We start from the raw sequence: 24483 nt of genomic DNA on the forward strand, positions 1-24483 counted from the left end.
AAAAAAAGTAAATAAATAAATTTTAAAATAAAAAAGGGCTGGGGATGTAGCTCAGTGCAAAATCTCAGCTGAACTGAGTCCCTGGGAGGTGGTGGTGGTGGGGAGACAGAGAGACGAGGTGTGAAGTTAATTTGAGGCAGGCTGTCTGAAGTTTGGCTGTACCTACTGGATAGAGGCAGTGTCTTCCCTTCTATGCATCCATCAGTAGTGCATGGTTGCAAGTAATAGGTTGAGCTTAAGAATTAAAATGGCATCGTCCAGCATAAAAATGTATGTTCTTTGGGAGGAATCTTGGGAGAGAACTCAGCAGGGGGATGAAGACCAAGAGTGAGACTGCTGGCCACACTCACCACATGCTCCCTGAGTGCCACAAGCCGTGGGCCGTGCTCTACATGTTTATTCCACAAAACCACGTGGACTCACCCCAAGGAATGGTCATCATCCCGGGGAGGGACAGAAAGCCTGATGAGCTCAGGGACAGCCTGGCACAACTAGGAGAGGGACATCCTTCACATTTTGTTTGGCTCCCTCTCTGTTAGATTCAGCCTAACATTAATAAGGTGACATGCAGAGCAGGAATGCTAGTCACTGTCAGGCTTACCACCGTGGCACCACTCAGGCTGTATCCCAACTTCTCACAAGCGTGGCATAGAATGCTCTGTGTCCCCTGCCTTGTTGGAAATTCCAGACTTAATGTTGGAAACGTTTGATCATAGGCAATCCACTCTTTTGTTGGTGACTGTAGAGACATTCTGCAAAATCTGCTAGGTCCCTAGATAGTGTCCCCTTCCTCATAAAAGCAGCAAGTCAATTTTTTTTCATCACTGGCACCAGCCCCTTTCTGGTGGTTGTTACAGGGAGTCCCCAGTAGGAAGTCCCTAGTCCCCAACTTCCAACTCAGTAAGAGCATTATATGTGGGAACTAAGACCCTCAGAGTCTGGGAATCTTAGATCAGAATGTGCTCCCTTCCATTCCTGACTCTCAGACTTCTGTGTTCTGGCTACAGAACAGCATTTTATTGGCAGATTCAAAACATGTATTCATCCCAGATATCTCTGGAATAGTCTTTGGAAGATGGTCCGCCTTTGTACCGAGCCTGTGGCTTGTTGGGTGATAGTTGAGATAAGCAAGTTTTCCTTGCTGCAGTTCTTGAGTATGAAATGAGTCCCTCAGTCTGAGGAGATGCTGGGGTTGCATGGCTGTGATGAGGTGACATCACATAACCAGATGTAGCCTCCATCAAGAGAGAAGGCAAGACAGATTGAGATGCAGGCTACTACCATCTGCTTGTCCAGGAATGTGCTCCATGATCAAGGGGTGCGATGACCCCAGTATGCTAACAGGTCATACTGCTTTCCTCAGGGCATGCGCTATGACTGAGCAAGGCTCTCTTTAAAATTTTATTTATTTATTTATGTGTGTGTGTGTGTGTGTGTGTGTGTGGCCAGCTCAGCCCACCAGGGGGCGGGGCTGGCTGGCATGTGGTGCTGGGGGATTGAACCGTGGTCTCTGTGCTTTGCTAAGCTTGTTCTAAGTAGGTGCTTTTAGACCACTGAGCCATCTCACCAGCCCAAGGCTCTCTCTTGCTGGGACTTTGCCTGGAAGCCTTACACCGACTTGGTCATAGCCTAGTGTGACACACAATGTGTAGGTACACAGAGAACCCTAGGTGTCCAAAGCCACAAGGTATTGTGGGCAGCACCGTGGAGGTGGCACAGCCACTTGTCTTCATGTTCTAGGCAATCTTGTGACATGTTAGTCCCATCCCATGGAGACTGGCCCAGGGATCCTCAACCACTTTTCCCATCTCTCTGGATGCAGTGACATAGGGAATACAGGGACCCTGCAGGTAACTGGAGGAGCGGCTGAGCTGGAGATCCATCAGACGTCTCAGGATACAGCAGGGCCAACTAGAGAACACAGGGCACCCAGGGAAAGCCAGTTAAACAAGCTGTTAAGCAGAGGGGATTCATCTGACATCAACCTGCAGAGTGTATAAATAAAGGAATAAATGTGCTGCAGTCATTGGGCGGCTCCCTTTCTCCCATCAGGAGAGGGGCTCCACTTGACCTCAGCTTCCTGCATTCTGAGTCTTGTCCTCCTTTCTTCATCCTCCACCGTGCAACTCCTCTCACTGTTCACTAAGATGCTCTTGCTATTTGGCCCAGGAATGAGTCCTGGGGGTAGAATGCTTGGTTCTACTGTCAGCTCTGCTACTAATTAGCAAGTAGTGTTAGGGTGAGTCAACCTCCCATTCCCATCAGGAATGGGTGACAGCACTTTTATTTTTATCTAAAAAGAGATCGCCAAAGCACAGAACCAGTACAAACCCTCTGTGCTGCAAACCAAGAGCTGTTTCCTTCCAAAGTTTATTAGCCAGGACTTCGGAGGGTTTGTAACCCTGGTGGGCTGAGCTGGCCACACACACACACATAAATAAATAAAACAAAAGGCCACCCCACAGCCTAAGGGTTCATGTCGGTGTAGTAAATGAGCTGCCAGTGAATGAGAGATTTCTTTTTTCTGTGGTGCTAGGAATAAACCCAGTGTCTGGCATATTCCAGTGAAGGTTGCACCAGAGAGGTAGCACCAGCCCAAGAGTCTTTGTGCTCTGATGGCACTGGTGACTGATGTCCGGGCTTCCACCCCTCTGCTACCTTCCTAGCTTTTTAAAACATCTTTTATTTTGAGCTAACATCTTAGTAAGTTGCCCAGGCTGACCCTGAACCTGCAATCCTCCGGCCTTAGCCCTCCAAGTAGCTAGAATTACAGGTGTGAGCCACTGTACCCAGCCCCAAATATGTCTTTTTTGGTGGTACTGAGGATTGAACCCAGGGCTTTTGCACCGAGCCCTTCATTTCTAATTTTGAGATATGGTCTTACTAAGTCTATAAATTTCCCAAATAAGACTCAATCTTGTGATCCTCATCCCTCAGCCTCTCAACAGTGCTGGGATTACAGGTGTGTGTCACTGCACACACCTAGCCTCTGGGAGATTTCTTAGTAAGAATAAATTTATTCTCTCAAAGTTCAAGATGGTAACCTTAGTCAATTGAATAAAACGGATAGTCACATACACCACGCACATTTTCTTGCTCCTAACATGCAGGAACGGAAGTGCAATGACACTTATCTGTACTGCAGCTATTCAGGGAACAGAGGTAGGAGGATCACAGGTTTGAGACCAGCTTGGGGAACTCAGTGCAAACTCTGTCTGGAAAACAAAAGGGCTGGGAACAGAGCTCATTGGTGGTGCTTTCTTGTATGCAGAGGGCCTCTGGGTTCTCCCTCAGCAACACACACACACACACACACACCCACCCCGCAGGAAAAATGCTTAAATTTAAAAGAGAATTTAAGATCATATTTAGTAATTAAATGTATTTTAAAAAGTGTCATTTGTTTTTAGAATATAAAACAAGTACTTGTAATATTTACATACCAATGAAGGAGTACTGATACATGTGCATTCCTAAGCAGAATATACAATCATTTGAGTTCCCCCAAGAAGGGAATTCAATGTATCTTGTATGTAAAAAAATACCACAACCCCCAAACAGATCCAAAAAAACACCAAACCAACTGTCAAGCAAAATATTTTTAATTAGTAGGCTGATCATAAATAAATCCACATAAAAGATTTAACAGAATTACAAAGTTTTGTGTTTCTTTTGTGGCCTCAATTCATAATATGTGTTAGTCAATCTCATTCTCTAACTGTGACAAAAGGCATTGTCATCCAACAAAGAAGCACAGTTTAAGCAATTCATATTCTATAGTTACATTTTTACATTTTCTTTACAAATGTAACATTTATGTACATCATATATATAGTTTTCTATAGCTCATGTACTGGAACTCTACTGTCTTTACAGGGACAATAGGTAGGAACCATTCCTTGTCAAAAAGTAACTCATAGTAACATGGAACCACTGCCTTGCGGTGCCTCTTGTCAGAATTCAGGTCCAGAAAGGTTGTAGGAATCATAAGAAAACAGATGTATCTAATTTCACATGATGACACGTCATTCCACATGGCTACAGAGATTGCCAGCTTGTGCTGAGAGCACAGGAACTCAACTACTGGAACGGTAGAGCCGACTCCAGCCTGCGAGGGGCAGCGCCACGGCAATGGCACTGTGGTTGGGACGGTGCGGCTCCTTTCTCCCTTCCCAGTCACCACAGCCCCAGACAGCCAGCAAGCACGTGTGCTTCTGTGACAAGACTATGTGCTACCTAGGTTATGCATTTTGACTCTCAATCACTTTTATTCTATTTCACTTACAAATCTGCTGCTGGACATGAACCAGAAATTCATAGTATGAGAATGCAGCTTCTGTACGGTCTTCAACCAAATGCTGGAAGAACTCTGTTTTAGCAGGACTCTCATCTCTGCAAGAGAGTAAGAAACACTTATCTGAGGGTGTTTAAAAATGGCACTAACGCATGGAACTTCAGGGACAAGGAACAGGAGTTATTAATCAAGTGCTCTGCTTGGAACATATTATGGCAGCACTGAAGGCTAGCTGGGGCCCACATCTCCACTCGGGGAGGTGCGCGACGCTGTGCAGTGGTGGAGGCACTTACTTCACCAGGTGGAGGACGGGGCTCAAGGGCCTGCTGTCTCGAAGCCACGTCAGAAAGGATCTGGTCCTTTCTGATGAAAGCGTGTCCAGCTCTGGAAGATGTGTCTGAAAAAAGAGACAGAATTAGGAGCCATTCCTCTCCTAGATGTTAGCAGAATTAGCAGTACATCAGGATTCCAGACCTCAAATCAAGTGCTTGGATTCTATGCCTGGTCCTGAGAGAAGTGACCATGAAGCACTCATCTACAATGCTGGCAAATCCTTGCTAATTTTCTGGATAAATCAGAAAGAACTGTTTGCTCAGAGGTATGTCACTCATGTTTTATGCAGTACTGATTTTTTTCTGGATAAAACTCAATATACACAGTGGCTAGCACATCACTCTTGCCACCATGCACCTTTGTTTCTTCCGTAGGAAATACTCCAATGCAGGGCCACCACTAAGTCCAATCCACTTAGCAGTTACCTACTATACTGTAGTCTAAAAATAGCCTCCGAGGAGACTTTCATGCTCAACTCTGAAAATATAAAATCCAAACACTAGATCTGGACAAAGATTATATTGAACTTACACTAAATTCTGGAAAAAGGACAGAATTACAACATGGAAGAAAGGTCTCTGAATCTGATGAAAGAAACCAGAATCCAGCATCACATTTCTTGGCATGGGTAAACCTGTATTCAGTAAAGGCCCAGTGAAAATATTAGGCTAGTATCAGTGAGCGACATTAATGCTGTTTGTGAGCAGTGTGAGATTTCTTTGGAAGGTAAACATGGACGGTATGGGGTGGCTGAAGCCCTGGCACCCAGGAACATGCCCACAGACATGTGGAACAGCACTGCTCACTACAGCCTCAAGACAGAAATGGCTGCCACGCCCAACAAGGGACAGTCTCCGGTCCTACAAGTCTCCCTAACCCAAGCCACATGGTGGAGGTCTTGCCGATTTGATTGGAGGTAAGAGAAGCCCAAGACTAAAAGGCTTCTTTTAATTACTGTGAATTCAGCTAGGAGGCAGATTAGCAGCTTGCAAAGTGGAGGAGAAGGGACAGATCGGGAAATACAGGTTCTCTTTATTAAAGTGATGGAAATGTGCAGAAATGAGACTGCTGATGGCTATATGATACTCTGAAGATACTTGAAAATCAATGAACCATACATTTTAAAATGGCTAACAGAGTTAACCTTACAGATTTTATGTCATCAAAAACCAAGAAAAACAAAGTTGTATAAAATTCACTGACCATTTTCTGTGGTACTGATGCAAAATTAGGATATCCAAGCACGTCCTCTATGAAGTGACTGTCACAGCCATTTCCAATCCAAATGTAAAAAACCTTAAAAACGCAAAACATTGAAACAACTTAATAGTTCAGAAAACCCATTACAGTTAATCCTCTCAAAATGACCAAGCAGAAGGTCAAGTCTGTTATTACAAATACAGTAGGGATGAACATAAAGCAAGACAGAAAACTGGTGGTTGGCACACTGAATTCACACCCAAGAATCCAGAGCAGTGGGGTGGCCTATGGCACAGGTGCCACAGTGGGCTGTTTGTTATCACTGAGAACTCTAAAAGGTTTGCTATCACAACTCTAGAGAACTCCTACCTTTGTTTTAATTTTAAGGGTTCTCATAATGTGTATGTGGTCTGTTTCCAGCAGGAATTCTTTAATTAGAATAAATGACTCATCATAGTTCCCACTCATTTGTTTTGGTGGTGGTGGTATAATGACCGAATTCATCAGGGCCTCTGCACAAAGCTATATCCTTGGCCATTTTTGTGATTTTTGAGACACGTTCTTGCTAAGTCACTGAGTTGCCCAGGCTGGGCTCAAAGTTGTGACTTTCTTGCCTCAGCCTCCCAAAGTGCTGGCGCTACAGGCATCATCCACTATTCTATTACCAACCCTCCACTTCACCTAAGGGTTTGCCCTTTATCTTGACTGACTGACATCATTTCCCTCCTTGTGCAGTGACTTCTCAACTAAACTCATCACTGAGATTTCTGACAATGGTTGTAGAAAACTGAACCAGGTAAACTCTTGAAGTGCTTGGAATTTTGAGTCCTTGGAGGCAAGAACTGCTCTTTACTTCTTCTTAAGGACACTGAGTTCATAGTAATACCCTCACTAATCCCTGCTAGGAACACAGTGTCAACCAGCAGCAAGGAATGGAACCAGCCTCTGCCTGTACTGGGCCATGGCGACCCAGACCTAGGCCAGTGGAGAGTGCTCACCGAGCCACAGTCCATGAGGAAGGCGCCTTCCCGCGTGAGCTTCTCTGCAGACAGCTTCAGGAGAGGCGGCTGAGGCACCACCCTGTCGTTGACATGAACTGCACCCTGCCAAAGAGAGGACAGAGTGAAAGGGTTGATGCTGCCATCAGCATGCCGTCACGGGGTGGGGCTTAGCGGCCACTAACCAGATGGAATACTAAGAGCAGACACTCAAGAACTTTGTAGGATACAAAACAATACTGACTGCAAGCATGCTACCTTGGTTATAGACTCAAGAAACTCAAATATATTCCAACTAAGAATAAAAGCAGGAATCCTCTGCCCTGCTGACTTCCCTTTCAGGTTCAGGAAACAGTAGAAGCCTGAGTGCTGACCTTTCTGCATGCTAAGCTACTTCTTTATCTGTCTGTCTTTCTGTCTTTCCGTCTTTCCGTCTTTCCATCTTTCCATCTTTCCTTCCCTCCTTCCTTCCTTCCTTCCTTCCTTCCTTCCTTCCTTCCTTCCTTTCTTCCTTCCTTCCTTCCTTTTCTTCCTTCCTGTACCAGGGATCGAACTCAGGACCTTGTGCTTGCTAGGCAGGCACTTATGCCGCTGAGCTATCCCCTCAGCCACAAGCTACTTCTTTACGTTTCTTTAGAAACATAATATTATGTCTGGAATTAATATTAATTCCAGAGAGTTTAGTTTTAGCACAAAACCCAAAGGTACCACACACATTTGCACATTAGAATTATTGTTGGACTTCAGATTAGGTTAACTAAACAATCAGTGCTGTGATGTGATTGTATCAGAAATTACCAGCATCTCAGAATACAAATGGAAATGCCCACTTTATGGCTTAGCTTTGTAACAAATATTACAACTAAACTTACAAGAAAAGTTACACTGCAAGTATATGAGAATGTTATTCCACAGCTGGAACCCTTATTTAATAAATCATTAGCAGGGGGAGAAATGAAAGAAACCACTGAAAATACAGTATAACCTTAGTGTAAAATCAAAACACTCACATATTCCAATTGAACAACTTCCACTTCACTACAGCACCTACCTCATCTGTCAGCCTGTCTATTCGGTATAAGTTGGGGTGAATCATTTTCATCAGATGAACAAGCGGCTGGGACTTTATCTGGCACATGGCATATACCCGATCATCCAGGCGTGTACTTGTACCTGTTCTAAATGCTTTCTACAAGGAAGAGGACAGGTTTTCAAGTAAAACAAACACAGTGGACAAAGACAAACATACACCATCCACTATGGAGAAAGTGTGGATTCAGTTCTCAGATCTGACATTTAACAGGGATGTGAGCAAGTCACTTAGCTGCTCTGAGCTGCATAGGAAAACAGTGCCTACCTATCCTGGCCATTTTAAGGATTAAGTAAGGTAATGTATATTGCACCTATGACAGTGCCCGAGACAATGGATAGATCGTCAGTAAAACTAGATCCTTTCCTAAGAGTCGCTTTTCAGAAGCACATATGAAGAGTGGGCTATGACTGCATTATTCAAACTGCTCACATGTATTAAAGAACAAGTATATTTTTACAAATACTATGTATATATCTATATTTTCCACTTTTTTTTCCTTAAGTCTTCAGAACTAAAATGCATAATTCTCTAAGTATTAAAAGCAACAACCTAGATTTCATTTTTTATATCTAAGAATTTAAAAAATCTTTAAAGGTAACAACATATTAAGCGCTACCTGTTTGAGAAGGGCCAGAACATAGAGAGGAAAGAGCTTGAGGGAGGCAGGGGCGATTAAGCCTGAGTGCTGGAAGTTTGAGACGGTAGAGCCATACGCTGACAGTGAGTCCACCACAGCATTAACCAAGGCATCTCTTGCATCTGACAGACTTGATGAAACTGATCGATCCACAGCTACAAAGCAACCAAAACAAAAGACTTTAACCACCACCATGCCAGTGAACTCTAGAACAGATAGTGTATCTTGTGTTTTCATTTCTTAAGAAACAGGATGCATTTCTACCGCTCCTCTGCCCCCTTTTTAAAAAAATTTTGGAGACAGGGTCTTAATATATAGTAATCTAGGTTGGCAGCACCATGACTGGCCAGTTCTCTGATATGATGTGTCTGCTTATCACACATTTTTTCTGAACTAAACCTAAGTAAATTTGACAATCAGAAGAAATCTAGATTCTTTTGGACTATGTCTCTGTGATCCTCTAAGATCTTTCTTTTCTTTTTTTTAAATGTATTCGGTTGCTACATGGTCTCACTATGCAGTGCAGACTCATGGTGAGCCTCCTGTTTTCAGCCTCTCCAGCACTGGGATTACAGGTGTACGCCACTATACCTGCCACTACAGCCACACTCTGGCCAGCTCAGCCTGCCATGGGGGGCAAGGCTAGCGCAGCACATGGTGCGGGGGATCGAACCATGCTCCCTGTGCTTGCCTAAACTTGCCTACTTAGTCTTCTGGGTTACTTCACTGGCCCCAATCCTCTAAGATCTTTGCAAAGCACTCCAGGTCAACAAATTAAAACAAGAGGCCAAGGTCAGCCAAATAGCTCAGTGGATTAAAGGGCCTGCAAGTGGGTTCAAGGACCCGGGGTTCAATCCCAGCCCTGCCCCAGGGGCACCCTGAGACAGCTATTGAGACTGGGTGTGGTGGTGTGCACCTATAATCCCAGCTCTTGGGAGGCTGTAAACAGGTGGATCACTATGAGTCCAATCTAGTAGTCAGATTATGAACACCCTGTAGACCCTTCCTTAAATACAAAAAACAGAACAAAACAAAACAAAAAAATCCCCAAAAAGAGGCCAAATGAACATAGATTTTCCTATGGACACTGAAGAAACAAATTCTGTGAACCTTTTCCCCAAGAACATATTTTATTAAAACAGAAAAAAAATCTATAAATATGTTCAATCATTAAAAGTATACTGAAAAACAATCAGTTACAGTACAGATAATTTAAAATCCAGATATAAAAGGACACCTTAAAAATTAGGATCTGATTGGGGTTATAGCTCAGTGGTACAATGCTCACCCAACATGCACGAAATCCTGGGAGGAGGATAGTCTGGGGCTTCTTCAGTAAACACTACTATAATTTTGAGTAATAAAAACTATGCTGCTCTGGAACTACATGGAAATAGGAAAGTTCATTTTAAGTCTAAATTTACCCAAAACAAAACGATGTTCACTAAGTATAGTTCTCTGGTGGGCTGTGTGTCAAATGCACACCTATGTAATCAGTTGCTACTACTGTACAAGCACCTTCCCCAGGGCGCCCTCTGCAGGGACCTTGGCAGTAGAGATTGCTGATACTAACCTGCAGGTTAACTGCCTTTCTCCCACATCATGTGAATGAAAGCAAACAGGCCTTTTGGGTTTAGCTTTATTCAGCTAGTGAGCTGCATAGGAAAACAGTGCCTACCTATCCAGGGCATTTTAAGGATTAAGTAAGGTAATGTATATTGCATTACCTCTGAGGTCTTCCCTGTCTGCCCAGCTCTGCTGCTTCCTTTCTTGCATCATGGAGCTCTGTTCTACTGCACTGACATAGTACAGCTTGTTCCTATCTTTGTTAGCTGAAGTTCATTAAGCTTTTACTGCACTAGTGATCATGCTCGTTAAATGATTGTTAAACTGAGAATCTGTTAGAAATAGAAGAGTCTAATTTGTTCTAATGTAAATATAAACAGACAGCCAGGTTTGGCAATAGATCCCTGTAATCCCAGCACTCCGATTCCTGCACTTGGGAGGCTGAGGGAGGAAGATCACTGCAAGTTTGAGGCCAGTGAGGGCTACACAGTGAGGTCTAGGCCAGCCGGACTACGCAGCAAGTCTATCTCAAAACACCAAGAAAGGAAAAACAAATTTTTAAAGAACTTCTTTAGAATTAAAAAAACAGCTCCACCCTCAGTTTTTGGCATAGAAAAGTAAGTTTTGCCCACTCTTTAACTCTGTACTTACCCATGTTTGCAAGGAGACAGACAGCAGCTTGCACGTCCACACCTGCATACACATCTGCCAGGGAGCTCACCACGGGCAAGCAGAGTGTGTGTACTCTAATCCTCCGCTCACCTGAATAAAATGGGAATAAATGTTATTTAAGGAAGAAAGATAACAAGTTTCCTTAGCATGCTATATAGCTAGATTAAAAATTTAGTGAACCCAATATAAAATGGAGGGTAAAATGCAATATAAATACAAAGTTTTACAATTAATGTGTCTTAAAGAAAATGAAACATTTACCAAATCTACAACTAGGATCAAACACAATTTTAGCTTGAGAGGGTCATGCTACATTGTAGCTCCAGTGAGCCTTAAACTCACCATGTAGTCTAGACTGGCCTAGCACTTGCAGCAATCCTCCTGCCTCAGACACCCAAGTGCTGGGATTACAGCTATACACACAATTTTAACACAGTTGAACATTAAGTTCTAATTTCTATTAATGTCACTCACTATAAATTATACCTAACAAAGCAAAATATCTGAAAATTTAGCTGTCACATAACAAGTAAAGGTGAAACAGCAATTTAATGAAAATTCGCTTTTACAGGGCAAGAAATAATACCAGGACCGGCACAGCAGCATTTAGGTGCTTACCAGAACCATATGATCTAAGGGCTATAAATGTTACACATAACACATGCACATATACACAAACACTGCAGACACGTATTATTTGAAGATTAAAAAGTGAAGTTAACTCCCCCCACCACAGAATATAGGCTTGATTAACTGGCAGGAATTCCACTGCTTCCCAGGGGATGATGCTGCCCCACTCCCCAGAGAGTGTGTGAGGAAGAGACAGCTGCTGCTGTGGCCCTTGCAGAGGCCCTGACCTTTGCTGGACGTGTAGAGTAGTGCCGTCTGAAAGCACACTAGAGAGGTGTCTGTTAAGTTCTCCTCAATGGACAGCTGCACTGCGAACCCAGCGTCAGGATTGATGTTGGCAAGAGACAGCAGGTCCGTGGAGCGGACAAAGAAGTTTCCGTGAAAGGTGTGCATTGAAAGACCTGAAAAGCAGACAAGACTGTATGAAAGCTCAAGTAACCACACTCTCTTGACCTCAAGGTAAACTTAAGTTGGAAAGATAAAGGGAGCCTGGCGTATTGATGTACAATTCTAATCCCAGCATTCTGGGAGGCTGAAGCAGGAGGACTGCAGGTTTGAACCCAGCCTTGGCCAACTTAGCGAGATTTTGTCTCAAAATAAAGCATAAAGCCAAAAATAGATGAAGGGGAGGTAAAGATGGACTGCACTAATTCCAAAAACTAATGCAGGGCATGCAAAAGGAAGACTATGCTCTTAATCTGTATCAATATCTAATCTGAACATTTTCTCATGTGATCTGAAGTCAAGGACCTAACAAAGCAAATTAAATAAGGACTACCTTATAACTTAGATTTAAAATAAGAAATCAAACACTCACATAAATCCAAGGAAATGTAAACTAAGTGATTATAAAGGCAAAGATTCTTAAGTGTTCATTTAAGAGCTTCTCTATTGCCTTAGTTCTCCTCAAATCATTTTCAAGATGGTCAAAAGACCATCTTAAGGTTCTTCTTGAATAAATCAAAAAATTACTTTTATCCACTCATGTATTTTTCTTAAAAAAATACTACTGAATAATTGCACACACTCGTAACAGTATGATAGTGAATGTATCACTATTTTGATATAAGCATGTAACATAATTTTTACAAGGTCATACCTTTAGTACACCTTATCCTCATGACAGCTTCAAACCCAATTTTCCTTGTAAGATACCGTTTCAGGTCCTTCTGCAACTTTTCTGCTTGGGAAGGGTTGTGGGTACAGTGGAAAGATGGGTAATAATAGATGCATCCTGCAGAATACTTGGACATGCAAGCTTTGGATAGAAGAAAAGAATTAGCTATAGAACAACTATATTCTACTCATACAATTATACACATTCTATGTTGTGAAGAAATCTGAGTTATAAGGAAAAAGCTAAAGTTGTCAAAATACAAGTAACACTACATCAGAAAACAAAAATTTTTATATATGTTTATTCTTGAGCAAAACACTCAGGGAGCCATTACTATTACTATTATTTAGTACAGGGTCTACTAGGTCTCACTACATATATCGGACTTGCAGTGATTCTCCTGTTTTCAGCCTCTCAAGCGCTGGGATCACAGGCACACGCCACCATGCCCAGTCTCAATGGCCTTCTCAGTGTGCCCCAGGGGTGGGGCCGGCACGGCATGCTGGGGATCAGACCCTGGCTGTTGTGCTCTGCATAAGCAGACACTTTAGTCCACTGAGCTATCAGGCCGGCCCTCCAGGGAACCACTATATAAACAAAATGCTATTGGCATTTTATAGAGTTCATTGGTAATCTTCATAGACATTATGTACACAATTCATACATCATTCTCTCCAAGGTACTGAGCATGCCGACTGAAAAATTTAGATTTAATTACACGTGGGAAATGTTCACGTCAACAGAAAAACTTACCTAGAGAAGCTAAGTCAGAATATTGTGAGCTTAAAAGGAACAGGTCCACTGCTGTCTGCTGTCCCGAGCAATCCAAAGCAAGTTTCTTATAAAAGTCAGTTGCAGGACCAAGATGCTGCACCACCTAAGCCAACAGATCACTAAGTAAGGGCTGAAAGCCTTTAATTATCCACAACTGTCCATCTCTTTTCTTATAATAAGGAAGAGGACAGTCTCTTCTCCATTACCAAGGTAAGGGGTTTTAAAAGCACTGAGGTATTTGGCATAGATTTCCTAAAGCAGTGTAAAAAGCACTTATGGCTCAGCACCACTTTAGATGTTCTGCATATATCAAACACTTTGATTATCACATTAACACATTATCTCAAGAGGTTTTTATTATCTGCCTTTTACAGATGAGGAAACCAAAGCAAAAACTGAAGAAGTCTAAGGCCATACTGCCCTGAATGTACCCAATCTCGTCTAAAGAAATAAAATGGCCAAGATTACATAATCACAATATTATAGTGTGGCAAAATGTTAAGGCTACAGATCCAATAAATTTGGCTCCAGAGTAAAAGCATCAGAAATTCATTTGGGTTAAGAAGGTTTATTTTGTTTTATATTAATTTTATTGAGAAAAAACAGCAATGAGGCAGTTTCAAAAACAATTAGTAGGACAGTTTCAACAATTAATACATTGCATATTATTGTTTTCTAGTGGTTATTCATAGTACAAGATACAGACATGATATCCTGTCTAAACACTATCCTATTTCGTATATACAGATACAAAATGGTCCTTCATTTGTATCCTTTTTTGTTTAGTTTTGTCAGAGATGGGTATTCCACTGCCATTTAAATATAGTAGGTGTGGGCTGGAGAGATGGCTCAGTGGTCTAAAGCACCTACTTAGAACAAGCTTAGCAAAAGCATCAGGGACCGCGGTTCAATCCCCCAGCACCACATGCCAGCCAGAACGCCCCCTGGTGGGCTGAGCTGGCCCCTCTCTCTCTCTCTCTCTCTCTCTCTCTCTCTCTCTCTCTCTCAAATAAATAAATAAAAATTTAAAAAAAAATAAAAATAAATAAATAAATCTTTAAAAAAAATAAATAAATAAATATAGTAGGTGTGTGAATTCAGCAAAATAATCCAACACAGTCCAGTAGACTATAATAGTAGTGGGTTATCTGCATGACTGACAATGTCAGAAGTTGTTGACTTGAGCCCTTTACAGCTCAGCATATTAATATGGCTTTACTTTTCATACCTCATTATTATACTTTTCTGCTGAATGGTTAAGACAAAGATAAAGACCTATATAACAAGAAATGTAACTTTTGCGTCTGACAAGGTCAGTCAAATCCTCTCAGGATTTATCCTGAAACCCTGTACCACAGTTTGTAGATCCTTTGTCAGTGTCAGCCATGTGGATGAGTCATGGCCATTGCCTGACAAATTTGATCTTTCTGAAAGCCTGAGAGAATGTTTTCTCTCCCAGTGACTTTCCTTAGGCACACTCTACATCACTTTCCTTATGTGGCCCCATAATCTCCTTGATCAGAAAATTTGGGACACAACTGAGTTGCAGGATGTTACAGTATAGGTTCTTCTATGTCCTGAGTCCTCACGGACCTTGAAAGGCTAGGACCAAAATGTTGGCTGTCCTTGCAGCCCTTCTTTTTTCTTTAATTTTTGGTCTGCAAACTTAAGTTGTGAAGAGAAGCTGAATGATATTGCTGCCTAGTGATTGCATAATTCAGTTGAATAAAGTAATTTCATCTTTACTCTGATATATGGATTTTTTTAAGAGTTAAGGGATCTGAGAAACCTATCAATACCACTTAAAAAATGTATTTGCATGGATGAAGCCTAATTATGCTTATTTGTGTCTTTAGCTAAGTGCCAATAAGTTGCAAGTTAAAATTATTGTTGAATTATTTTTCTTCTCTACTTTCCACATTTCACACAATGATAGGTCATACGTCTTTATAGTTTTTTTTTTTTTAGTGATCATGTTAAATTACCGTAACTCAGTTTTTCACTGTAAAACAACGGAAAATCAGAATTAGAATATTAAGCCACATCTTCAGTATTTAAAAGTATGTAACCTTTCACAAGACACTTTAATCTGTTTCCTCATTTGTAAAACGAAATGGCTAATTTCTACATTTTTATGGCTTGCAAAGCAATGAAAAGAACACTGTAACACATATAAAAAGGTTAGGTTCAGTTAAACACTCTTTGTGATTTTAAAATTATTAATGAAGTGACACAGTAGCATAATGAAGAGTTACTGTCAGTGGAGGTAGGAATCACCAGCATTAAGTGGACAGGAAAGAGATGCTGAACATACAGTACCTTTGTGCTGGATCTTTGATTGGGATCTTCTCGGGACTGCAGAAGCCCTGCACCCAAGGAAGGTAACTGTGTCTGAAATACAGACACACGGCCACCTGTTGGAGACATTAATTTAAAGGCAGCCTGAAGCGCCGGACCAAGGGCACTGTGTGTTTCTCTTGTGTTGGTGAACATATTTGGTAATGCATTCAATAAGACTTTTATAAGCTGGGAAAACAAAGATAAAACACTCAATTACTGAGAAGGCAAGGCAATATTCTTGTTTAAAACACCTCAGATAGGCTCAGGGGCTGGGGGTTTGATCCCCAGGCCTGCCATGCCAGCCCTGTCCCTGGGCACACTGAAACAACGATAGAGACTGGGCCTGGTGGCGTGTGCCTGTAATCCCAGCTCTTAGGAGGCTATAGACAGGCAGATCACTACGAGTCCAATCTAGTAGTGAGACCCTGAAAACCCTATAGACCTTTCTCTAAAATACAGAAAAACTGAAACAAAACAAAAAACCCTCAGAATATAGTGCATGTCACTGCACCTCTGGAGAGTGCCAACTAAGGAGAAAACAGACATGCTACCTGTGCTGTCTACCGTCAGGCACCAATACCGCAAGGGGATGAATGTTGGCTTCTAGTTGAAGCATGGAAATACTTTGATACTTCAAGAAAATAAATCAATCTCACCTCTTTGCTTTCATATAGATTCACAAGTAAACCATCTGGTGTAGGTAGAAAAACATCTACAGGGAAAACATATTTTAGTCAACAAAGTTAAAATATAACAAATTAGAAAATTACAGTTTTCATCAAGTTACACATATAATGTGTACTGTAACATCACCTTATTAAATATACATTCTGTATATATTATACAAACATGTGTATACTACATACACAGGTGTAAAAAACTAAGAACCAAGTATTTGTAAAGAATCATTTAAAAACAAACACCAAAGTGCACCATACTATTCTCACAGGTCACGACAGTCTCTACTGTAAAATTCTGCAGCATCCTCTCTAATGTTTGTTGTCAGAGGGATGTTTTATTTCGTAAGATGCTTACCATCTATGTCAGACACAATCAACATCTGAGGCTGTGATAATCCTTCCTGTAAACTGTAGAAATGAATAGTGCTGTCAAAGGTCATGAATCCTATTCTTGTTCGTGAATCTCCAGGAAGCCTAAAGACAAAAACAATTTTAAATTTCAAATGCTTAGTAATGTTTGATATCATAAAATAATGAACCAAAAAGCTAATTCTTTTTTTTTTTTTTTTTTTTTAGCGGAACTGGGGATTGAACTCAGGCCCTTACACTTGTGTTTAGACTTCATACTTCATAAACTGAACTATATCTGTATTCACATAAGAATAAACCAAAAGTAGAAGTGCAATACTTTAAAAAGTAGAAGATTTCTTCCTAATTTTCCCTTGAAACATAATTCTTTTAAGGAAAAACCTAGATTTTCAGGTCTGACATTACAATAATATAGCTTTTTAAAGCACAGACTGCTAAGTGAACACGTTACAAGAAAGGCCTATAGCTTTTTCTGTCAGCCGGCCGAGATGCCGAAAGGGAAGAAGGCCAAGGGCAAGGTGGCCCCGGCCCCTGCTGTCGTGAAGAAGCAGGAGGCCAAGAAGGTGGTAAATCCCCTGTTCGAGAAGAGGCCAAAGAATTTTGGCATTGGACAGGACATCCAGCCCAAGAGAGACCTCACCCGCTTTGTCAAATGGCCCCGCTACATCCGGCTGCAGCGACAGAGGGCCATCCTGTACAAACGGCTGAAGGTGCCCCCTGCGATTAACCAGTTCACCCAGGCCTTGGACCGCCAAACAGCTACCCAGCTGCTTAAGCTCGCCCACAAGTACAGACCAGAGACCAAGCAAGAGAAGAAGCAGAGGCTGTTGGCCCGGGCAGAGAAGAAAGCTGCTGGCAAAGGGGATGTCCCCACTAAGAGGCCACCGGTCCTCAGAGCAGGTGTCAACACCGTCACCACTCTGGTAGAGAACAAGAAGGCTCAGCTCGTGGTGATTGCACATGACGTGGACCCCATCGAGCTGGTCGTGTTCCTGCCTGCCCTGTGTCGCAAGATGGGGGTCCCTTACTGCATCATCAAGGGGAAGGCCAGGCTGGGGTGTCTGGTCCACAGGAAGACCTGTGCCACTGTCGCCTTCACACAAGTCAACTCGGAGGACAAGGGCGCTCTGGCTAAGCTGGTGGAGGCCATCAGGACCAACTACAATGACAGATACGATGAGATCCGCCGTCACTGGGGAGGCAACGTTCTGGGTCCAAAATCTGTGGCTCGTATTGCCAAGCTGGAGAAAGCGAAGGCTAAAGAGCTTGCCACTAAACTGGGCTAAGCGTACTTTGAGTTTTCTGTACATAAAAACAATAAATTGTCCTTAATCCAGTGTAAAAAAAAAAAAAAAAAAAAAAAGAAAGGCCTATAAAGGCCAATGAATTTTAATGTGCAAAATTTAAAACATGTTTTAATTGATCTATCAATCTTTTAAAAATTCTTTCAGAAATGTTTTAAAGACAGGGCCCAGTTTATCAAAGCAAGTAACCATTGCAGTGCCCATCCTACTTCCCTTTTTAATGCGGGTGCCTCATCTAAGTGTATTTCAGTGCAGCCCACGGCCATGTAGGCTCGTTGCGTAGTTCATTCTTTCTGTAATGCATCTGAAACATTTTCAGCATGTGCCAGGGTGAGAACATGTTTGCAGGATGAGGACTAGAGCTCAGGAAGCAGTACCACATGCTCAGCTGCTTGGCAGACTGATGTTGGGAGCATCTAGTCCCAGAGCATCGAAGCTCCACTCACCCGGGAGTGGAGGCCTGTGACCCATCCTCAGATTACAATATATCAGTTGAACTGCAATTGCTCCAGCACTAAAGTCCTCTTTCTCAAAGATGTCTCCAGAAACTACCACAAAATCAGCTTTTACATTGCTACGAGCCCTATCACCTTTACTTTGTTTTTTATTTTCTTAATGCTTTATTTTTTGTCATAATCAAATGCAATTATTTTCTAATAGTTTTACACTATACTTAATTTGCAGTTTGTCACTCAGCACTACATTAGGGAGGCTCCCAAGGGGTGCTACGGAGACTTCTCCCTGTGTGGGCAGGAAAGAGAGTGGGCTGCTATAACAGGAAGCTGAGATAGGAGCTCTAGCCACTTCACAGTCAGGAACTGTTGCACCTCTGGCCGGGGGTCAGAACTTGATGTTCTCTGCAGAGCACTCTCCACTGCTACCCACTGTGAAGCTACTCCCAGAGTGGGTAAGCACTTGTGAGTGAATAGGGCAAATACTTAAACCAAGGTACAAATGTAACAATTAAATTACTAAAGAGCACAAAATACCAACCTTGTACACCTCTGCATTTTTAGAATCCCGACTACCTTAGTAGCTGGAGTTACATTTACAGGTGAGGATCAGTGCTAAACAGGCTACAGTGACTGGGAGCAGCTAGCAGAGCAAGGGTTCTTGGGTTCAAATGCAAGAGGGGGAAGCCTAGGGCACTTGTGTGACTACATCCCATACCCTGCCCATGTCAAGATCCACTGCAGAAGTGACCCACTCTCACCCATAACCTTGAGTCCTGTCTCTTGTGGATACTGGAGAAAAAAACAGAAGCAGAATAAAACCATGTAGTTTCCACAGATCTGGTGATCATATAAATGCTAGTTGAGAGGCTCCCCAGTGAGACACAGCCAGGAATTAAGAGCAAAGAAGGAAGCACCCATCCTGGGCTCATTCATTGCATGGCCTAGGTTGCTGCTCAGCACCTAAGTGAGGGGCTCAGCCTGCTTCTGAAGATCAGCACTCAGTGGCCCAGCCACTCATCCTTCCCCAGGGCAATCAAGACTGTCATAGGAGGAACTTCCTTGCTTGGACTATCTTATGGCCACATTTCTTCTCAGATTAGTTTGACATTTTTGATTTTACCTTGTTTGAATGGATAGGTAAAACCATGTGTGTCTATTGGGCACAACAGGATGTTTAGAAATAAATGTCCATTGTGGAACGACTAAAACTAGCTATTAACTTACGTATCCCATTAGAAGTTACCATTTTTGTGATTAGAATAGCTTGAATTCAGCTGGCACGCATGTGTGGCCATGAGCCCTGGTTAACAGCCGTTGCCCTGCACTGTGGGCAGCCAGTGCCCTGCACTGGCTGGAGCTCAGTGCTGCATCTAGTGAGCAGCGCCTCCCAGCCCTCCGTCTGCCTGCCATGGCTGTGCTTTCCGCTGCACAACACCACAGGGGTGTGGGGCGCTGCATGTCCCCGTCAGTGCCTGGCTTGTCTACTCAACACAGTCTGCAGCCTCCCAGATTCCTGATCCCCCAACAGGGGAGCCTCTCAGGCATAGGTGTTCAGGCCCATGGGTCACAGGTAAATTCAGGGCAGGGAGGAAAGATCAGATTCTTGAAATACTAACTCTTGGGTGATTTATGATTCAGATCCTAAGTGGGGAATTCTTATTCTAGGGTAGTCAGGAAGTACTCTCCTAGTTTACAGATAAACACGCCTAACCTTAACAAAAGGTAACCCAGAACAGTGCTGACATTTGCTTTTTTTTTTTTTGGTGAAACCAGGGATTGAACTCAGGCCCTTGCGCTTGCCGGGGAAATGTTTATTTCACTAAGTCATCTCCCTGGCCCAGTACTGACACTTCTGATCTGTGTATATTTATATACAGACACATAAAAATCAGTAAAAACTAGTCTTACTTGTCTAAGTTTTCTAACAGCGACTGGCACAAAACCGTCAAATATCCAGCTTCCACAGCATTATGCGACACATCTAAAACAAACAGGTAAACTGCGGGCTGAGGAGGACGGAGCTGAAAGGAGCAAAAGTAATGTTTAGTAGCAGATACAGGTTGCTCCTTTCACATTACCACAAAACACTGCAGAGTATACCACATTGAACATAAAACAGAACTACTGTCTGTAAGTCCTCATCTACTAACGAAAATGACATACCTTTAATTTTGTTCTTATAATGTTGAACAAAACATTGTTCTTTGTTCTTAATCCACTTAAACTTGTGGATTAAGTATGATAAGGTAGTTATAATGGTTAAGTAGGCTAGTTAAGGAATGTTGGCTAAGATATCTCCTAAAGAAGAATTAGGCTTATTAAGAATCTTAAGCAGAAATAAGAACAAAATAAGTTATAAAAATCAGCTGAGAGCAAGAGTAATCAAGAGAAAGTTTACTATAATTAGCAGGGAACAAACTGTGAAAATAGGTTATAGAAAGCTAAATTAGACACAAAGATCGAAATAAAAATAAAAATGGACCAACCACCAGAAATTCACTATACATTAGCTGTTCCTGTTCTCCCTACTTACTGGCAGCCATTTAAATATTTGCAGATAGGAAGATTAGAAATAAGGATATGGAAGAAAAGCAGTCATTAAAAATGGGAAGATATGACTGATAACAAGCATGACTTAGGTAAAAAAACACTTTTGTAAGTGGAAGTTTGACATTCCCATTTAATTAAATAACAGGCAGAATTTTATGAATGCCAGAAAGAGAAAGATTAGTTAACATCCATGTATCCTTATGTCTGTACTGGGTGAACCAGAAAAATTGATACCTTTAAGACCTTGAAAACTACAGTTTGGGGCAAAAATATCCATTTTTCTGTTTGAAGTTCCTTTAATATTAAATGATAAAAGAGCGTTTCTCCATTCTAGGCAGGTAGTCAAATCCAAGTGGGAATAAACACTAGTTGCCAATGCTCATCACAAAAACATTACAGTACTAACACTTCTTAGTGATATACTACATTTTTCTAGATCAACTACCATATTTGTTAAGTGCCAACTTTCACTATTAGTTTATTTTAAAAATTAATACTATGAGAAGTTCCCAATTTGGACAAGAAACTTGAAAATGGCCCACACAAATGTATCCCAGGAATGATGAACATCAGTTGTTACCATGTAATCTGAGGATGCGATGAACTCTACAGTTGAATTCTGCACTTCGGGTCGTTTGTGAGGTTCTCCGTAAGATCGTGTAAGGGGGTTATACATAAACTCTTCAGGAACTGGAAGAGAGGAGGAATTGAGTGCAACTGTAGTAACAAGACCAGAATTAAATGCCTTCATCATCAAGACCCGGGGTTCAGCATAAGCTCTGGGGACCCTTATGACAAAAATAAAACCCTTCAGGTATTTCTTAAAAAACAGATCCAAAGGATCTGTTCCTATAGTATTCTTACAGCAATGAGGAAAGCAGTAAGAGTGTCAGAAAATGCTGAAAAGTATATTCAAACACTGATTTTAAGAATTGGGAGATGGAGCCAGCCTGATGGCTCAGTGGACAAAAGCGCCTGCTTAGGCAGTGCGCGGCAGCTGGGGTTCAATTCCTGGCCTGCTGTGCTGGCCCCCTTGGGGGGGGGGGGGCGCGGAGATGGCAATGGAGACTGGGCATGGTGGCATGCACCTGTAATCCCAGCACTTGGGAGGATGAAAACAGGAGAATCACTATGAGTCTATATAGTGAGACCCTGTAGACCCTGTACAGAAAAAAAAAAAAAGAACTGGGAGATTACCATCATTAACTCTGTAGCACAGGTTGCACTTCCATCTACGCTGATCAATGAAGGACACAAAAGGGTTGATATACGTTCGACAAGATCGGCACCGCACAATGGTATTTGACGTTATCACTGGTAACTGCTGCAAAGGATAAAAGAGATGTTGTTACAGTGCCATGTGCAAAACAGAACTCATGGTCCTCTGCTCCACATACAGAAGAACACAGAGCATCACTGAGTCATGTGCATTTGTACAGAGCACAGTAATGAAATCTGGTGATATACGGGGCTCTTATCAAGTTTTCTCACTTTTTTGTCACAAACTGTACGCTAATCCTAAAGCAAAGTCATACCAAATGTAGCAAAAGTTTAGCTGACAGGGGAGCCTGGCTGGCCAAGAAAATCACATGTATAAGGAGGAGCTCATCAGCTAGACTCCAGAAGGTAACAGCGAGAAAGAAGCATAGCCTGGGCAAGAACACCTGTACAGTGAGGCGAGTTGGAGCATGCCTGCAATCCCAGCAACAACGGAGGCTGAGGCACGGTGATCCCAAGTTCCAGCCAGACAATTTAGCAAGACTGGCTCAATAACTAAGGACTAGGAATATGGATGTAACTCTGTGGTGGAGATCACTGAATTCCATCACAGTGACACACACACAGGAAGGCAGGTACCCACTGCCTCTGCTTCTACTGACTGTTGTATGTGGTGACAGTGTCCCCATGGGGGCTGAGGCCAGAAGCAAGCCCAGTGTGACTTAAACAAGCTCACCCTGGGAAAGGCTATTCTATTCTATTCCACTTAGAAAATACAAAAAAGGCTGAGTGAATGTGAGGCAGAAATATGACCTAAGAAACGGCAACAGACTGTTTCTAGCTTCAATTTTTTTCTTAGCTTTAAAAATTTGTTATTTTTTACTTTTATATTTTTTTTGTTTGTTTGTTTTGGGTTTCTTTTGGCAGAACTGGGGATTGAAGTCAGGCCCTTGTGCTTGCCAGGGAAGCACTTATTCCACTGAGCCATCTCCCCAGTCCCTTTTTTTTTTAAAATTAGTGTAAATATAGCAGATCTGCAAGTGACACCAGAAGAGGTATAAGAGTCTAGTCCATTGGTCTCAAGCCAAGCAGACTGACAATGTTTTACTTAACAGACTGGAGTGCCTAGCCTTTCCTGGTCACTGTAAGGCCATCTGCTCAGTGGGAACCACCTCACAGCTCTCCTCCCCAGCGGGACAGCACTGTTCCATGAAGGTCTCCTGTTAAAGTTAACCCATCTTCTATGCGGGCTCCAATTTCTTTCCTGATGGCACTCAGACTTTCCCAAATTTCCATAGTTACCTCTGCGCTAACAGTGCTTACTGTGTAGACTGCCACAAAGCAGCTGCTCAGAAACCATTCACTGAGTCAGAAATGATTACTTTTTACTCCAAATCAAAGATGAAAATTCTAAGAAAATGTAAGATCTACAATCTTTGAACACCAGCACACTTCAGCACCCACAGTATTTTAAAATGTCTACCTTACCGTCAGGTCTCTGAAGGGATGTAACAGCAGTCCCAAAGGAAGTTTGGCTTTATTCAGCAACGCCTGTGTCTGTGGGATATTTGTCAGGGTACACCGGAAGGAACTGCAAGAAGCAAGCAATGCTGAGTGTGCTAGCTGTCAGAAAAACTGCAGGAGACTGGCAAGACAGCTCAGTGGTCTAAACTGCACCTGCTTAGGCAAGCACAGGGACCACCAGCCCCGCCCCCATGGCAGGCTAAGCCAGCCGAACACACACACACAAACACACAAAAACCAAAAAAACATACTGCAGCAGACAGGACAGTTCAGTGTTTATGGGGTAATGTGAGTCATCTGGGCATGCTGTAACTAGGAGCAGGGAGGCCCTGGTTACTTTAAGCAAACATAAGTAGCATGTATCTAAAGACCTAAATTAAAGAATGAAACTTTTCATGGTGGACAGGACAACATGTGGGAAAAAAATGACTACTAAGAGCACCTGTAGGACATATCGGATAAAGACAAAACATGAGCACAGATCATACTGCCCTCCCACCCTCACTCATGTTTTTGATGGTCCAGGGATCCAAAGCACTCACCACTGGGTTACATCCCCACCCAAGGCAGACTTCTCCATCTTTAAGGGTCTTTCTGCTTTCCTGCCCTGTCTACCTGCCGACTCCTCAGCTATGGCTTCACCGGGCCCTTCTCCCCTCTCCCACCACCAGAGGGTGCCTCCTTCCTCTCAGTTTTTCTGACTTCTCCCAGTGGGCTGTGTACCTCGCC

The 24483-nt window shown here is 42.5% G+C and overlaps 1 protein-coding gene and 1 pseudogene across 5 annotated transcripts in view; one reads left to right on the forward strand and one right to left on the reverse strand.

The window, feature by feature from the left end:
- Window positions 1-3584: 3584 nt before the first annotated feature.
- The window catches only part of Sec24b (SEC24 homolog B, COPII coat complex component), a 62054-nt gene continuing 41155 nt past the window's right edge, over window positions 3585-24483 (reverse strand). For 4 of the 5 annotated variants that reach the window (XM_023710036.1, XM_023710035.1, XM_023710033.1 and 1 more), the window contains 17 exons: window positions 23719-23821; window positions 22210-22336; window positions 21593-21702; window positions 20371-20483; window positions 16690-16808; window positions 16311-16366; window positions 15634-15840; window positions 13294-13417; window positions 12523-12681; window positions 11651-11824; window positions 10773-10883; window positions 8535-8710; window positions 7877-8014; window positions 6826-6930; window positions 5831-5923; window positions 4588-4691; window positions 3585-4392 (listed from right to left, as the gene is read on the reverse strand). In XM_023710036.1, coding sequence (XP_023565804.1) covers window positions 4278-4392; window positions 4588-4691; window positions 5831-5923; window positions 6826-6930; window positions 7877-8014; window positions 8535-8710; window positions 10773-10883; window positions 11651-11824; window positions 12523-12681; window positions 13294-13417; window positions 15634-15840; window positions 16311-16366; window positions 16690-16808; window positions 20371-20483; window positions 21593-21702; window positions 22210-22336; window positions 23719-23821 — 2134 coding nt within the window. In that variant the 3' untranslated portion in view covers window positions 3585-4277. Of the gene's footprint in view, window positions 4393-4587; window positions 4692-5830; window positions 5924-6823; window positions 6931-7876; window positions 8015-8534; window positions 8711-10772; window positions 10884-11650; window positions 11825-12522; window positions 12682-13293; window positions 13418-15633; window positions 15841-16310; window positions 16367-16689; window positions 16809-20370; window positions 20484-21592; window positions 21703-22209; window positions 22337-23718; window positions 23822-24483 lie in introns of those variants that run through there. The other variant, XM_023710037.1, reaches the window with a different exon arrangement.
- Window positions 17186-17990, forward strand: LOC101593008 (annotated as a pseudogene).

This window comes from Octodon degus, unplaced genomic scaffold, assembly GCF_000260255.1.
Source record: "Octodon degus isolate 3935 unplaced genomic scaffold, OctDeg1.0 scaffold00016, whole genome shotgun sequence".
NCBI lineage: Eukaryota > Metazoa > Chordata > Mammalia > Rodentia > Octodontidae > Octodon > Octodon degus.